At 41.7% G+C, this 17,759-nt stretch overlaps 2 protein-coding genes across 6 annotated transcripts; both read right to left on the bottom strand.

Moving 5' to 3' along the window:
- Positions 1-582: 582 nt before the first annotated feature.
- Positions 583-8,562, bottom strand: itpkca (inositol-trisphosphate 3-kinase Ca). The gene is made up of 7 exons (XM_072662438.1): positions 7,823-8,562; positions 4,507-4,606; positions 4,103-4,316; positions 3,701-3,905; positions 2,688-2,789; positions 2,510-2,581; positions 583-2,378 (listed from the first exon to the last, which is right to left on the bottom strand). The coding sequence occupies exons 1-7, from the start codon at positions 8,252-8,254 to the stop codon at positions 2,172-2,174; spliced, it is 1,332 nt and encodes a 443-aa protein (XP_072518539.1). The 5' UTR covers positions 8,255-8,562; the 3' UTR covers positions 583-2,171.
- Positions 8,563-10,115: 1,553 nt separating this feature from the next.
- ccdc61 (coiled-coil domain containing 61) lies at positions 10,116-16,170 on the bottom strand. Of its 5 annotated transcripts, none has more exons than XM_072661907.1 (15): positions 15,971-16,170; positions 14,618-14,790; positions 14,457-14,539; positions 14,172-14,332; positions 13,910-14,062; positions 13,582-13,783; positions 13,310-13,392; positions 12,671-12,891; positions 12,470-12,508; positions 12,302-12,377; positions 12,168-12,209; positions 11,769-11,975; positions 11,112-11,145; positions 10,965-11,025; positions 10,116-10,872 (listed from the first exon to the last, which is right to left on the bottom strand). In XM_072661907.1, exons 2-15 carry the CDS (start codon positions 14,763-14,765, stop codon positions 10,778-10,780), a joined length of 1,605 nt encoding a protein of 534 aa, XP_072518008.1. In that variant the 5' UTR covers positions 14,766-14,790; positions 15,971-16,170; the 3' UTR covers positions 10,116-10,777. The 5 variants fall into 5 exon arrangements, with proteins under 5 accessions (XP_072518008.1, XP_072518007.1, XP_072518010.1 ...); XM_072661906.1 differs by having other exon boundaries at positions 10,117-10,872; positions 12,671-12,894; XM_072661909.1 differs by lacking the exon at positions 12,168-12,209 and having other exon boundaries at positions 10,119-10,872; positions 12,671-12,894.
- Between the last annotated feature and the right edge of the window lie 1,589 nt (positions 16,171-17,759).

Here is a 17,759-nt window from a genome sequence, read left to right as displayed (position 1 = left end):
AAAATATCCTGAAGTCCAAAGAAATACAGGATGCACTGAATCACCAGTGCAACACCATCACCAACATCAAAACCTAAGACCATATGCTGATGGATACACGCTCACTAAGCACATTAGAAATACTGGGTGAGGCCTCCCTGCTTTCTAACACCATTACACCACCGCTACCAGCCTGGACTGTTGAGGTTCACAAGGCTGGTTGGGTCAATAAATGTTTGCTGTTGGTGCTGAATTCTGATACTAACCATCTGTGTGTCTCAGTAGCAATCAAGACTCATCAGATAAGGCTATAAGGCTTTAACTGTCCAGTTTTGGTGAGTCTGTGTCCACTGCATCCTCAGCTTTCTGTTCTTGGCTGACTGAAGTGAAACCCAATGGTCTTCTGCAGTTGCAACATCTGCCCTCTGGTTCGGCGTGTTGGGCATTAGCTTAAACCAGTGTGTCCGTTCTCCACTGGTCAACAAGGCGTTTCCTTCTGCAGAACCGCTGTTCAGTGGATGTTTTACTTTATTACACCTTTCTGAGTAAACTCTCCTTTATAGTGTCTGCGCATTAAACAAACTAAACACATTTGTTTGTGACAACAGTTAACATTTATTGTGTTGACAAATCAACACCATAAAGTTATACAGCACTAGACTGAATATGCAGCATTTTGATACCAGCAACAGAAATGCCCAATACACCTAATCACAAAAATATCATGATCAAGCCAACGGTAAAAAGAATGGATAGACGTGGATTTTTGAACACATGGTCAATGATAGCTCATCAGTATGAGGCAAAGCTCATGTAGTGCATATATGATTGAAAACTGCCTCACACTTCTCAGGGACTGAACTGCTGAAAAACTTGTCTGGTCCACCTTGATGTATCCAAACATCTCTTGCATGCAACAGCATCCAACTAAGGAATTTTGCAGCAATGGTCAAAATATGAGATGAAAGCTCAAGTTATATAGAACAAAATACACACACACACACACACACACACACACACACACACACACACACACACACACACACACACACACACACACACACACACACACACACACACACACACACACACACACACACACACACACACAACAGGACTGCTGAAAATGTAAAACTGAACTACAACATTTATAAAAAAAAAACCTAGTTGGATGGGAGTGTTATAACCTCTGGTTTGCACCAGATCAATCAAGTGTTTATAAAGTGATTACTGAACATTTGGCTGAATATACAGCGACAACTCAACTCTTGTCTGATCACAGTTAAATGAATTTACTTGGTCACAAAGTGATTCTAAAACTTAGGGATGAGGAAAAGCCTTTTAGACAAGACTAGAATGTTGGTCCAGATTTTCACTGGCATTCCCCTCTCAGTACCATTTTCTTTTCTCAACCTTTAGAACAGGGTTGTCCAATCTTATTAACAAAAGGGCTGGTGTGGATTCAGCTTTTCATTCTAAACAAGCCAAAGCTCACAGTTATTTGGACTGAGACTATAATTATGATATAATTATTATCTTCCCATCAGCTTAGTCCTTAGCTTAGCTTAGTAGTGGTGGCAAAAGGTCAAGCAAAAAAAAAAAAAAAAAAAAAAAAAAAAAGCTCAGGCATCCCTGTCCCCATCCCCTGCCAGCCAGGAGTTATAATCTCTCCAGCAAGTCCTGGGTCTTCCTCAGTGTCGCCTCCCAATTGGTTGTGCCTGGTACACCTTTAATGCGAGGAGGCCAGGACGCAACCTTACCAGATACCTAAATCACCTCAACTTGCTGCTTAGAACGTTAAAGAACTATGGCTTTACTCTGAGCGTTTCCCCAGATATCAGAGCTCCCTATCCAATCCCAAGCAGTGAGCCCAATCACCTGATGGAGAAAACTCACTTCAGCTTCTTTGTGTAAGTAGGGACTCCAATAGAGTGGTAACCTCAGAGCTTTGCCTTGGTCCAGTATAAAAACTGCTTGCTTGTTAGGGACCAGAGGAAATATGCAGCCACACCTTCCGTTTTTGGATAAGATTGGAAACCTCTGCTTCAGCTAAGAAATTCCTATATTATGACAAAAAATGCTCCACATTTTCATACAATTAAATAAAAGTCTATTTACAAGGTAAAACACAGTACATTTACAAGACATCCTCAGGGTGTGTTTTGTTTTGTGCATTTAACAGGGAAATTGTTTCAGTACCCAGAGAGCATGTTGGTCAAAATGTCAATAAAATTGTCCAGGCCCCAGAGGTAGCCATCTTCCCTGTTTCCCTCCACCCATGGACTGCGGTGGTCCAGAGTAAGAGGAGGAGGCACAGGGACAGTCTTCCCAAAGTCAATCATCCACACTCCAGCTCTGCCACTGTGGTCATGCACAAACAACAGGGAGCTTCCAACCACCTTCCATGAAAAAAAAACAAACAAACAAAAAAAAACATAAAAACAGCACATCACTGCCTAGTATTACAACATGAAATTGAAAAATGAGATGCTATATTTTGGCAAAACCTATGAGAGATTTGATTTAGTACCTCATGTGTTTTAAAGAAGTCTGATTTTTCAAGCTGAAGTCGCAGCTCCTTTAATCGTTGTTGGTAGCTTTTCTGTTGGGGGAATATAATCAAGTTACACACAGCCTACTCCAATTGTAAGTCTTGTTAATGCTGAGCCAACTTTTAAAAACAAAAACAAAAAAAAAAACCAACATACCAAGACAGACATTTTGTGGTCTACAAAGTCTTCTAATGCCTGCATCACTTCATCCTTGTATTTAGTTCTTTTGAAGTTGGTGTTACACGTGCCATCAGATTTCTGAACACAGACATGAGAGTGTAAAAATTATAATGTAACATTAAACACATAACACTGGAAAAGGTAAATAACAGTGGATTTCAACCCTGGTCCTAAAGTACCACAGCTCTACATGTTGTAGTGTTCATGTACCTCTTGATCTGCGTTCAGACGCAACAGATCAATACAAATTATAGAGTATTAAAAATATAATTTTAACATTATAAGAAAAACAGTTGAAAAGGTTGACTTTAGCTGAGAATCTCTGCTTCTCATGCCATATTTCAGGAGATGGATGGGTAAATGGATGCTGTTTGCCGGATTGAAAACGGATTGATGAATGCTAACATACATCAATCTCTTGCCACCATAATTACTGCACTTGCTTCATTATCTGCTTTTTTTTTCTTAATTTTCCCCTTCAATTTCCCATTGCATTGAGGACGACCACCCATCCAACCCATGCTTAAAAATCGACCAAGTACGCATTAAGGATATTTAGGTATATTTAACTCTAGGTTTTGATTATGTAGTATAGATCAAATGTTAGTTATTGCTAATTAGAACACAATTGGGATGCACCCGCACATTCCTCCATTCCAGCACTGCCCAACACGGCCAGTTCATTTCAGGAACACTAATACCATATAAGTGTCACTGATGCATTCAAAACAGGCCATCATACAAAAATCATCTAGCCTCAACAGTCCTGTGGTCACTGATGAAACGATGAATGGTGACAAACACTGTGCATTTGTAACAGATAGGCTACTGACTGTAACTGTAAATAAATTGGTGCATAAAAGTAGCCAAAACGTGGAGATACAAGGTAGTTGTTTTTAATGAAATGGCCATTGAATGTTTTGGTTTAACATTTGGCATCAATGCACACAAATAAGTGCCCACTAGCAATGTAAAGGGCAGTAACATACCTTGATGCCCTCTATACGGAAGCCCATAGTGGCAGTGGAGCTAAGGGTCTCTCTCCACTGCATGTATCTGGTTTTAAGCACTGCTTGCTGGGCTCTTTCCTCAGGCGTTGGGGCCTCTGGGTCCACTGCCACCATTTTCTCAAACATGTCTTTACGTGGCTGAGGATGCTTGCGTGCTTTCATCAGCTCCTCTTCTAGGTACGTCCTGATAGGATACACAACACTCAATATTATTACGAGGTTAAATGCCTGGTGGGCATAAACATTTTGGCATGCTGTGGCTGGAGAGGGAGTATATGCTTGAAATGAGTGCTGTGTGGCCATGTTCACATTATTATTATTTTTGCACTACTGTTTTAAAGGAATGTTTTAAAGCAGCTAGTTTAAAGTAAAATGTCTCACCGGCTTCCCATTTTGCAATCCATGATGCAAGGAGAGTCAAAGTAAGCAAGCAGGTCATCCATGAGGTTGTAGTCCTGCTCATCCCTCTGGGTCAAGCCATGGTAACCGGGCACAAAGGGACGCAGCACATCCTCCATAAGCCGCTGCAAACACTGCTGCTCACAAGCACAGTACTTCTTCAGCAGCTTGCCATCACTGCCCGTCTGAAAATTACCTTTAAAAGCAAGAACCAAAAGTACAGCAAGTGAACGATTAGCCATGCAAATAAAGCGCTGTGTTCAGTGACACAAAGCTGAAAACTATTTATGATAAACAGTAGCAGAAATACTTTATACATAAAGCTAAAAGGCTAAATACTCTATATATAAACACACTAACTGCTTAGCAAGATTTTCCAGACGAACCTGCATGACCAACCACTTGAACCCAGGGAGAGCGCTTTTCCAGAGGCACCACAACAGGTGACCAATTCACCATGTTTTTATTCCTCTTCCACAAATCACTCTTTTAGATGAGCAACAGATGAAGACAAAGAGAGAAAGAGAGACCAAGATTTCAGTTAATGCACACTATATAGAAGATAACCTGTGCAAGTTAACAGCACAACAGTTTGCCAAATATGAACTGTTACACACTTGTGCAATGTTCTACATAGTTTCAAGTTAAGCTTGTTGACAAGTGACTGAAGACTGAAAAAGCTCACTCTTTAGTGTGGATTTTGAGTGCTAGATTAGCTAGAATGGCATGGTTATGGTTGCTTATTTAACGCAAACAAGATCTTATAATCTTGCACACAGCTCCTCAGATAAAACTACAGCTATGGCTGTTCAACCTTCTCAGTGTTACGTTTCTGTAAAACAGTGTAAATGTTTAGCTGCTATTTTTCCTTACCTCTGCCTTCGACTTTAGACTCGAATGGCAGACTCCTTCTGCTCTGCTGACCATAAGGCTTTCCCATAAGGACAATCATTGACAACAATGCTGAACTACATGGGAGTTATCAAGCAATACAGAGGGGCAGCAACTGCTTGTCAATCTTACACAATCGTTGATGAAACATTTACAGGCTTGTTTTGCTACCACAATGTAAGTGGCACACACTCGCACACAAAAGGTGTAATTATATATATATATATATATATATATATATATATATATATATATATATATATATATATATATATATATATATATATTTTTTTTTAAAAAAAAAAAAATCACACACACAAATTCCAAACGTTATGCTTTTCCAGTGCTCCTAAGATGTACCAGTCTGGTTGATGTCAAATCTCTGATCTTACTGCACAATAATGGCGCCTTAAAAGGCTTAGATTGCCCTACTTTGCAAACACTACCAGTACCAGTGTCATAAATATTTGAATAAACTAAAGTTTAGTACGATTTTAATCCTTGATGGTGCTAAATATACTGTATAGTACTGTGTAGAGTTTGACTGTTATCTTTTCCAAAGCTCTCCTCAAGAAAGCCCTGGGTTACAGTCACAATCCGATACCTAGCTTATCTAATCGGCCTCATTATAGTATATGAGGTGAACTGCTGCTGGAACTGAACAAACACATACAGCAGCGGGAGTGCTCAGAGAAGTCACGTTCCAACTCACGTTCAAGTTGAAGTTTATTTATATAGCGGTTTTAGGAACAGACGTTGTCACAAAGCAGCTTTAGAGAGCTCCAGGTCCGAGCTCCAGGTCTGAGCTCCAAGCCAGTAAGCCAATGCAGACAATGGCAAGAAAAACAACCTCAGAGCTAGAAGAAGACAACTTGAGAGGAACCAAGAGTCAAAAGAGGAACCCATGCATCTTTGGTTGGCATCGGACAGCAAAATAAATAACAGCAAAAGCATGAGGGACTAAATGGGGACTAAAGTGAGAAGTGAGTCTAATTCTACACAGAAGTGCTCAGAGTTTACTACTGAAGCCAGAGATTGATGCAAGAAGTCTTATTGGGAGGAATGAAATATGTAAAGAAGAGTCTAAGGGGGTGGGGGGTCAATCCTGTCAGGGGCATAAGTAGAGCATGCAGGTGGGGTTTTTATGGCTCAGCCTGGGGTATGACTATTCTTCGAACCAATACACCAAAGACTTTACACTTTCTAGAGAATAATGTGTTCTGATTTAGATATGTTCATCAGTAGTGTTCTGCAGATCTCTTACATTTAAGCTTTAAGCTGGGACCTGATTATCACCTTAACCCAGATTAAGTATTTCATTACACAAAACCATTCAAATGGATTTAAGGCTAAATAACTCTATTCCAAAATAATCAAATCAATAGCAAGTGTATGACTAAACTTACAGTCTCAATATGAAATACACTGCCATCTTCTACAAACTGAGAAACCTTAAAAACACACCCTTAACTAACACTGGCTCGGGTGTGGTCATTACACCAACACGTGATTGTGTTATGGGCAAACATGTTAGCCTCTCCTTAGTCCTTGTCCCCATCCCTTTCCAGGCAAAACGTCCTCTCTTGGGCAGTGGAAAACTAGTCAGACTGGAATGACACTCTCCAGAACAAAGAGGGATGCCAGAGGGAGAGGCCCACCATACAGAGACAGCTGTGCCTTTTCCACTGATGACCTTATAAGCGCTGCTACAGCACAGCTTTCTTTTATGTGCATGTTATATGGTTCAGCATTTTGAAGATTTGACCTCAGCGCCTGAAGAGCTGACAGGTGACCCAGAAGCCATCGGAAGGAAGACTTGCAGCAGAACAATGACTGAATATCATATTTCCTGATATTCAGAACCACACTGCTGTAGAAGTTACTGGTGTCCTCGTTATTGTTCGCAGGCTACATCCACTCGGTTATTATGTCTGACGCTTGGTATCTGATACCGCCTTGCCCTGCTGTTTGCACATGTAGGGGCAGTGGTGGCTCAGTGGTTAGAGCGCCGGGATATCGATAACAGGGTTGTGGGTTCGATTCCCGGGCTCGGCAAGCTGCCACTGTTGGGCCCTTGAGCAAGGCCCTTTACCCTCTCTGCTCCCCGGGCGCTGGAGTTGGCTGCCCACCGCTCTGGGTGTGTGTGTGTACTCACTGCCCCTAACACGTGTGTGTGTGTGTGTGTGTGAGTGTGTGTTCGCTACCAGATGGGTTAAATGCTGAGGACACATTTCGCTGTACAGTGTACAGTGACAAATACGTGCACCTTTACCTTTAAGCTTATGGAACACCTTCTTTACACACCCTCAGCGTTATTACAACCCTTTAAATTTCCAAAATTTCCCAGATAATCTCTGCCTAAAGCTATTCCCCTAAATAAAGCTAATTTTAAGCACTATACAATTTAAAACTCCAAACATTTAAAACATGTAGACCATTTAGAGATGCATGGTAAAATGGGTTGAGAAATAGTATCTGATTTGATATTGAAGATGTTCAATAAAATATATGATGGTGATCCAACAAGGCAAGACAGCTTTTAGTTACGGTGCAAGATATTTAACATTACTCATGTAATAATAAATTAATTAAATAAATAAGCAAATGTATAAATTGATTGGTAGCAACTTATAGACATTTACAGATATTATAGCACAGATATGGTGGCAGTTACTCGTCAAATACATCACGAAAATATCGCTTAGACAGAAAAGCACTGCAGTGTACCAATATCGCGGTATGCCACGATATATCGCCCAGCTCTAGAGGGACTATTCACCATTCGTGCTTCAGTCAAGTTTAAATACTCACAGCGTCGTGGTCGTCTGAGCACACACTGCTATGGTTTCCTTCATTTTTCCCACCACACTCCTCCTCATACTCCTCGATAGACGACGTTGGCGACAATCCGGCTGAGGAGGAGTTGGAGAGTTTCCGCAGCACCAGCGACGAGGCGGGGGAGCCGCCAAAGCCGCTGTCCGAACACAGCGACTCCTCGTCCGCGTTGGAACCGCCGGGCAGTCCGCCAACACCAGTCTTCTCGTCGGTTTGGGGGATACGAGGCTCACAAGTTACAACCAGCTCAGGAAGAGCCGCTGTACCGCCGTGTGGAGGCGCGCACAGGCACGGTTTCTCAACAACACTGCACTTCACCCGCTCAGTCGGCTCCTCCAGCCGCCCAGGCCAGTGCATCATATCCCCGCCATCCGGGCACGGAGCCGCGGTGCCGGGCGTTTTAGTCATGGCGATAGCCGATTTAGCATTGGAGCTCAGCCCGCACGCATTAGCCTTCAGGTCGAAATTAAATGGGCCAAACCAAGCACGGTGCTAGCCGGCTAACTTCTGCTAGCTAGCTAACAACCCCCCAACACACAGCAACCGATACTTTTACTCAGCTAACGGGCTCCTAGCTGTCGTTTTAGAAAACTTACTTCAACGCCGCTGCAGAAACAGTGAGCTGGAGGAGAAACTGCCAGGGTTGTAGCGCTACCTCCGTCTAATTCACATGTTCCCCCCAGGCCATGTGAACTCACTACAACAACAGACGGATCAGCGCTAGCACGAATCGACTCGTGAATGAATCGGTCAATCGAACCGATTTACAGTTCTAACTGAATCTTTTTTTAGTAGCTACTCGATTTTAGTATTTACTGTTATTAAACGTTTGCATCCCATCGTTTTATAACAGTCTGTCCCAATTATCTAAATCAATACATAAAATCTTACTGGTACACAGAGCGACTTTTGAACGTGCATTTCCTATGTAAACACACGAAAAACAATAGCTAACTATATAAAAATAGATGCCTTAAACAATGAAAATGTGGTAATAGTAAAGTATAATACTAAATAAATATCTGTAATATTAAAAGTAAAACCACATGCTCGCACATGTGTATGCGATCATCACTGCAGATACAGAATAAAGCTGACCATCGATTAATGGCTGTGTCTAATGAGTTGAATCAAATGTCCTTTCATTGTTTTTGCCATTCACGTGCTAGTCTGCTGAACTACAGATCAGGCAAAACCAAGGAAATCAGACAGGAAAGGAAGCTGAATTCATTAATTCAATATAAACAAAAAATAAACCGTGAAATCTTGCGTTCGATTCACTGAGCCAGTGTTCAAAAGAATCGATTCCGGTGAACTCAGTCTATCTTCTGTAATAAGCCCTGCACGCACATATCAGTGATTACGTGCTGATGGCACATTCTGTTACCCACAGGGGTCTGATTGGTTCATTCTGAGGACAACCGTTTACCCCGCCTCCTTAATTTACTTTTCTTAAAGTGACAGTAGCACATCAGAATCAACAGCGTTGGGTGTGTATATGACAGGCTTCGTTTTCCAGAATCACTCTTTAGATCACTTATATATAATTTGCAGATTCGGTAGAAATTTACAGGGTTACTTTAACCAGTGTGAACCTATTTGTATAGTTTTACTGGATGCTCTTTTATTAAGCTACACCCTCAACAAGATTACAAAGAAAACAGGGTGACCTACCAGTGACCTAAAACATAATTCCCTTTCATCCAGTGCTGCTTTATCTTCATTATAAACCTCTTCTGCATATATTGTTTAGAGCACCTATTTAGTAACTGCTACTAGACATCAGGGACACGATGTTTGGACATGCCAGCATGTCCTGAGGTTAGCGTCTGCTGATTGTACGTATGCAGGAGTGAGGGAGGGTTGGCAGCTGTTCTGCCAGATGGATAGGCCACAGAAACTCACAGTGCCGTTCATTAAGAGATCTAGGCCAGCTGCGGCCGTCTACAGCACAACCACAATACCTTGAAATCCCTGAGCCAGCTAAAGGGGCTCTGTGAGCAGGGCTAAGACTGCATTAGCAGCTCCAGCTGCATCACAACAAACTTGCCACACAGGCCTTTATCATAGTGGACGTTATCTTCTGTAAACTACGCAGAACTGTGTGCTTAATGTGGAATATATGGAATATATGGCATTCCCTTAAACACACTAAAGTGCATGAATACACAGAGTAGCTATTGTGAATGATGACATTCATTCTGTTCATAAGGAGCTGAGATCACTACATATTATGACAAACTGTGCTCTGCAGCGAGTCAGTAAGACCTGGCTGAAAATTAAGACACAAAAAGCTACTGGTCAGTCCTTTAAAGCACATTAAAATACAAAGCCGTCACTCACACGCATTCTGATTTACATATAAAAGGTTTGAGATCAACTGTGTGGATTTTAAAAACAGGAACAAACATAGAAACCCAAGCGTGATGTATTACACCACAACATGGACATAATTTTAGAAAACAGGTTAAATAAAGGGAAGACATTATATGCTATTGAATATGCAAAGGAAAAAAATATTTCATAGAAAAATAATTTTCCAAAATCTCAATATTGTAAACAAAAAAATAAAATTAAATAAAAATGTAGGACCGTTATTAAAACTGTGGTACAATATACAAACAGCTGTCAAAATGTCTTTTGTATCATATTTTGGGACACCCCAGGTCCTTCAAGTCTGATGTAGTAACAGTCTTGTGCATAGCAAGGCCAAGTTTCACAGTTTAAAGGGATGATAAACATACTGTACATACTAATGGCATCAGACAGCAAAGTCTCTTGAGGCTTTCATCTTCTCTCCTTGAAACAGCTGTAGTTTGCATATATATTTGAGCAGGTAATAATCAGTGTGCTAGGAAATGTGATTGTTCATGCTGATGACTGTCAACACAAGCTTGTGCAATAAAACAAAAATGTGCGTTAATCTCTGGGTTAGTGTCCTGTGTCCAGGTCCCTCATGTACTCCTGCAGGGCCTGGAGACGAGCATCAATTTCCGAAAGGTCAGCTCCTGTGTCCATGGAACTTTCTGATAAGCAAAGACAGAAAAGGCTTAAAGTCATCAACTGGAATTAACTCTGGGTTATGTACTCTCAGATAAACTACTGTTGGACTACGTACCTCTCATTCTTTGTGTTGGAGTGCTACACATTGGCTTTTTGTTCAAGTGTTTTCCTTTGGTCTGAGGAGAAAGATGTAGGAATATTAATGAGATGCAAGACTTTTCTTCAGTATTTCACAATAAAAGAAAAATACACAGGAACTCACCATGGTTGGACCATTATAAACCAGTTTTCGGCCCCTGTTAACAATACAATACTCAAAACATCATTCATAAATACAGAGGAACTTCTACCTGTTCATACAACTGTTATTAGGTTAGATGACGGACAACAGTATAGGTCTACCACACAGTGTTTGCCTTATGTAAATATGCCCTAATAATTATTTTTAATAACCTGTCTTCAGCCATTAATGCAAACAAACAAATATCTATTTTATATATACACAATCTGTATATGTTATATTATTTTTTTTGTTTTTGTTTTGAATTTTAAAATTAAATATGTGAAAATAACTGAAAACATTTATGAGGCATTTTGGAGCAAAGGTTTTGGACTTTTTTTGTTTTTTTTTGTTTTGGTGGTGCTACTTGCTTCTTACTAGCATGTGTAAACTTTCATACTTCAGCGTTTCACTGGTGCTCTCAATATTAGACCAAAATGTTTTCCCAGGCTTATTACAGTCTAAGGCTTATTATTCATTAATAACATGGAAAACACTGCGAACTGGAGTTGTTCCTACAACAGGCAGTCATTTTGGATCGATCAGTGTAAAACCATTATTTAATGATAACAGCATCAAAAACAGGTTTTAAGAGCATTTCACAGCCACTGATAATGAGTAAAATATTTTCGGACTCACCTGCTATTTAGAGGCTTAGCGAGCTCTTCAAAGTCCACAATCGAGCTTCCAGAAGAGTGACGACTCCTCCTGCTCTCCACAGACAGACTTCTGCCCCGGCCCGCACTCCCTGCTCTGATCAGCTGAGGGACAGGTTCTCTGGACCGTGAACGGCCCCTTTCATTCATAGCAGGCGAAGCCAACATGTCCCTCCTGACCTTCCTTTGGCTAAAGAAAACAAAAGAAAATTTCAGCACCCAGCACTTTGAACTGAATGAGTAAAAACACATCCACCTGATTCTAGAAAGCCAAATACTGATGCGTGCATGGGGGCTTTATAGGAATGTACCAAGACTGATGGCTGATGAGGGAAAGTTTGAGGGGCATAAAATCAACTAAAAGAAAGCTTACAGTGCACACCTTTCAACGAAAACCATATTTCTGCTCACAGAAAGGCCCAAGCTTGTAATGAAGAAATAAAACAACAAACCCGTAATTATAGAGTACGTTGAAGAGAAAGGTGAACATAGAAGAGCAAAAGCAGAAATTCTTACTTCTTGAGATCTGTCTCTCTTTGGCGTCGCTGTCTCTCTTGAATGTATGCTGTCGGGTCAAATCGTCCCCGAGACCCTGAAGACGACACATTCTGCTCAAAATCTGTTCCATTCTGGTACAACTTTCACTCTTTCAGTTTCCTGTTATTGTTTTTTTCCATATCTCACCTTCATCGATTAACTTATTCTCTCTATGGATATGGGAGCCTATGGATAAATCAAGGAGCAACAAACTAACAAAAGCAACAGTCAAGCTCTCTTCAAGAGCCTCGACTAACAATAATCCACAGACTGTATTAAAAGAACAGTGAGAGTGGAGTAACTGTTTCACTACATACATTAATTATTAAACATGTGTAACAGACATACCTGTTGGAGATGGAGAAGGTCTTGATACATAGTTGCGTGTTCCTATAGAGTCTGCCCTTCTCCCTCTCTCCTCAGACCTCCTGCCTCGGTCCTCCATCCTCTCCCTGGACCCTGAGCGAGCTCTCACCCCCACTCGAGTTAAACTGCGCTCCCTAGAGGCAGAGCGGTGAAATTCTCCTTCACCTCTGGACCCACTCCGTCCTGGCAGAACTGGAGTCACCCTGCTGCAAACAAAGATGGAAAAGCTCAACACACACTGTTCTGTGGAAAACTGCGCAGGGCAGTAAGATGGTTCATTTCTTAGCAAAATTATTATCAAAATTATTGTTTTGCATATTTCATATACACTTTTGTTGTTACATATGTGTATTAAAAGTAAAGTAAACCACTGTTAACCTATAAAGACAGGTCTACTGTTTCTAATAGGATTTTAGTTTAAAAAGAAGGCAATTCATTAGTCAACTTTAAAGTCATTTTTTTCTGCCATAAAAAAATAATACAGAAGTAAACTAAAATACTATGATGTACAGTGAAACAGTCATTATCCTCAGTCAATACCGCTCAAAAAATATATAATTAATCAGTAAGGAAATTATTCTGTGAAGTTAGAGACAGCGTACAATTACTAAATCCACTCACCCTCGACGCAGCAAGGCTAGCTCAGTAGTGAGACTCTTCACACGTATCCGGAGAGCTCGCTCGGAGGCCCTGAGTTCCTCCAACTAGAAAAATAGAATAAACTGTAATAAACTGATAATAGCTAGACATTATTTGATTTGTACCTGGATGCTAATTTACAGCATAATACCATCACAAGAAGGGGAATTATATATGATATTGTAATAACAACTCAAGTAAAATAACTGTCCATTACATTAATTCTGACATATTTTAAACATAATAGGATTAACCTGTTCCATAAGGTGGCGCTGCTCTTGCCCCCTTTTGGTGGCTGAGCGCTGGCTTTTTGCTCTCTCTCTCAACAGCTGCTCCTCCAGGCTGCGCACCGCTTCTCTGAGCCCGCGAGCCCCAGGGGTCGAGCCAGCCCCAACCATCTGCAACCGCTCCAGAGCCTTGGCCAATGCGTCTTTCTCCTCCCTGACCAGAGCCAACCTGATGTGGCGTAGCACATATGGTCAGTGCAGGATAATTGGTCTTGTCAGTCACCATGATCCTGCCTGACCCATTTCAGTTTATGGCTAAAGCTATGCCTGGCTAAAGAATAAAAACATAACCTACTCTGCCCGCAGTCTGCGGGTCTCTTGGTCCGACACTATGTGGTCCCCTCGCTTCCCTAAGGCATTCAGTTCAGCCCTTAGAGCCCTGATCTCTCTCTGGAGGGCTGCTGGATCTGGTTTGCCAAGATATGGGAGTGGTAGGGGATAGTGTATCCTAGTGTTGTAGATAAAGAGAGAAAATGCAAGGAAAGAGCAATAAAAACATTGAAGAAATTATATGTTTTGAAGGCAGTGGGAAAATGCCTAAGTGAACGGATACTGACCTGTCAAACTCCACAGTGTAGATTAAGATGAGGTAACGTTTAGAACTGAGAGCAGGGGACTGCTGCTGGGCCCGAGGCCTGCCCACTACACCTGCCTTCCTGTTCCGCAGAAGCTCCAGGTCCGAGTAGGTCAGCAGGTCAAGTGTCACCGACTCACTAGACTAGATGTGTTAAAGAACTTTACATGCTCTGTATGCCAGTACATCCACATCAGAGATAAACAATGAAAATAATAATGTGTTTGATATCTATGCAATCAATGAGCGTGAACTGCAGCCCACCTACCCGAATGACTGCAGACTCGAGCATGCTGCAGAATATCGGAAATTGTTTAAAATTCCCAGTTTTACGGGTGAGGTCTTCAATGTCTAAAGAACAGGAATAAGAAAGTTAGGAACTCTGTGAATCCGGATCTTACATTTTTAACTGGATTAAGGGAGACTCACAGGCAGGATCGAACTCCCCTTTCCACTGGTCCGCCGTCAACACATCAGAAATCTCGACTGTAAGTAATCGGTCTTGTAATTCCACTTTGACAGCAAATTCAACTCCACGAAATTTCATTTCTTCTTGCACCACTGTGCCAACTTCCATGGCTGGTTGGAGTAGTTCTAGTGACCTGAGAAATATCAAGTACAGCAACTCTTCACATCATATAATGTTCGATAATATAAAGAAGTAGCTTAGTAGCACTTCTTCACTTATATAGGTGTATGCAGTATACACACCGGTCTCCTGATAGAGCAGGCCCACTCAGAAGACAGCAAACAAGACTATACGGTAAGAAGTTTAAGCAGTAAAACCAGAGTAACTGTTCTCTTATAAAGGCCCGTTTTTAATGTTATACAAATGCAGACATAAGTATTCCAGTCTGTTAGATTAATAGCTGTAAAAGTAACATTAGTGAGCCAAGTCTTGGGTTACATACACCACATGGACAAAAGTACTGGGACGCCTACTCATTCATTGTTTCTTCTGAAATCAAGTGTATTGAAATAAGACAATTTACCCTGTGGTTGTTGAAGTAACTGTCTCTAGCGTCCAGGAAAGGCTTCCAACTAAATCTGGAACACTGCTGTGAGGGTTTGATTGCATTCAGCAACAAGAGTGTCCGCAAGGTCAGGATGTTGGATGATCACCACCCCACCTTACCTCACCTCATTCCCAAAGTATCTTTCCAGATAACACAGCTCCACTGCTCAGTGCTGCAGGGCTGTTTACCCCTCTTGCCCACGCCTGGCATTAGTTATGATGCCAGTAGGTTCATCTGAGTGTGCAATGTTGGCAATACTTCTCTACAGCGACTAGGCAAGCTATGTGTGAGCATTAGCAAATGTGTCAACAATGGATGCAACTTAAAGTAGCTAGCTAGCTAAATGCATTCATTTAAAGGGGTGTCCACAAACATTTGGACATCTAACGTCACGTTTGCTACACCTTAGCGTTAACTGGATTGAGCTGGCTGGCTTGCTCCTGACGTGGACCGACGAGGTAACATTCACCTAGCTAGCACTAACGTTACACGACAGTTTCAGGACCAGCTGGTAAGCTAGCACTAGCTAAGTGAAGTTAGCTCATGTAGCTAGCTATCTATCCTAGCTAGATATTAGCTAGATGAGACAAGTGGAGGACATCGCCACCCAGCCATCGTTAGCTAGGCGAGTAGTCAGACAGCTTAGTGTTGGTTTGGCAAGCCTAGCTAGCTAGATAAGTATAACGTTAGCCGGCAAAGCTAACAGAAAAGGCAAAGGCAAGCTAGCTAACCGACTGGCTAGCCCAGATAACGTAGAGATACATACCCGTTCAGAGATGGAGCTGGTGTGTATGGCTTGCCAGTTCTTGAGTAATATAAATCCTACATTTAAAAAGCTTCTTAAAAACACACAAACAAAACAAAACGACACAGTGAATCAAAACAAAAGCCTCATTTGTAATCTACTGTAGATTTTAGCGACCCGTCGGCTGTACAGTGCCAGTTACAGGAGCCCAAACAATTGAAAACAGCGGCTCAACAACCGGGAATTTAAAACACCCGCCCCCGTCTAGACACATTGGTCAAAGCCTCTAGATGCGGCGCAGTGATTGGCCAAGCTGCTTGTCAATCATACATAACCCTTTACCCTCGCCTACGCCCACAACCGCCCCTGAAAACAAAGGCTCCATTTCAAACGGCTTGCATACTCCCTATCCAGTGCACTAAGTAGGTCATGGATCAACGAGCTATACACCCAAACAGAGCATTATAGGCCTAATACGTCTAATAGGAAGCCATTTGGAATTGCACCACTTACTATTTACCATTTTGTGCACTGTGGGCGCCACCGTTTCGCGATTTATATAGTGCACTGATGTTGTGCACTATATAGGGAATAGGCGAACCATTTGAGACTAAGCCAGAGAATGCACTTCTTGCAGCTCTGGAGCACAGCCACAGGAGGGCAGAGGTGTCGTTGTCTAACGAGGGCACGTATTTAAGGGCTGAACTGTTAGGCTCTTATAATAGTTCATGGTGTTGCAAAAGAAATGTAGTTTCATAGTTCAGTGATGCAGGTCTATAGGGTGTTGCAATATTAATGCTGATATTAATTATGCAATTATCAGTGACTAAACATACACAAACGTTAAATGGGGATTCTTTTAATTAATAATGCTTAAAAAAAATTATTTAACAGTAACTTAAGACCTTCAAGACCTTTTGTCTAGGTGGTCTTGGCCTGATGTGTTCATGAGAGGAGGCAATTTCACTCACTGAATGACTGACTGACTGCGTTGAGGGCTGCCTCATGTTTGTCTAGAATACAATTTCTCGTACATTTTGCCACAAAGCGTCGCCCAGCCTCATTACCACGGCAGTAACGTCGCCATCATGTCATTAGCATTGCTGCTACGCAATCAGCGTCGCTACCGTGACATCAGCCTCACTACAGCGGCGTTTGCTTTGCCATCGTGCGCCCGCCGGCCTCGCCCAGCATCACTACCACAAAGGTCCACACTGTAAGGTACCGGGGGCAAGGCTTGAGTCCTGTATCAGGCAGGGTCACACATGATGGTACAAGAACAACGTAACAGAGGTCATTTTATGCCACAGCACCATTTTCACCATTTAGAGCCAATATTTTGGTCCCAAACACCTCGTGGTTGAAATGCTACTGACGATACTATGCAAACTAGGCTTGTCTGTTTTTTCTAGTTTTGACAGCAAGGGCTTCTTCTTTGCACACCTCTCATCACAGTCAAACCTGTTTGCTCTCTTTGATGTACTTTGGCATCAGCAGTGGCCAGAGCTACCCATCATGATCCCATGATGACATTCTAGGATTGTTGGAGACTCCTTTACGCATCTGGTGGTCTGCTCTACTCAGGAAGACATTTGGAGCTGTTCAAACCTTTTTCTCTCAAGAGAATTGCCTTTCTGTCAATTTCATTTGATAAATTAATTAAAAATAAAATTTCTTCAGTGTTGTGTTTAGTTATATTACCTCTGCCTCTCAACATTGTTCAAATAAGGTTTTGATTTTTTACCTTTTTATGGCTTGATTGCACCTTTGCCATATTCTTTTATTTCAATATTGTTTTATTGCCGTTTTG

This window comes from Salminus brasiliensis, chromosome 18 (assembly GCF_030463535.1).
Source record: "Salminus brasiliensis chromosome 18, fSalBra1.hap2, whole genome shotgun sequence".
Lineage (NCBI taxonomy): Eukaryota > Metazoa > Chordata > Actinopteri > Characiformes > Bryconidae > Salminus > Salminus brasiliensis.
Note: the sequence above shows the minus strand (reverse complement) of the source record. Positions and strands in the feature narration are given on the sequence as shown.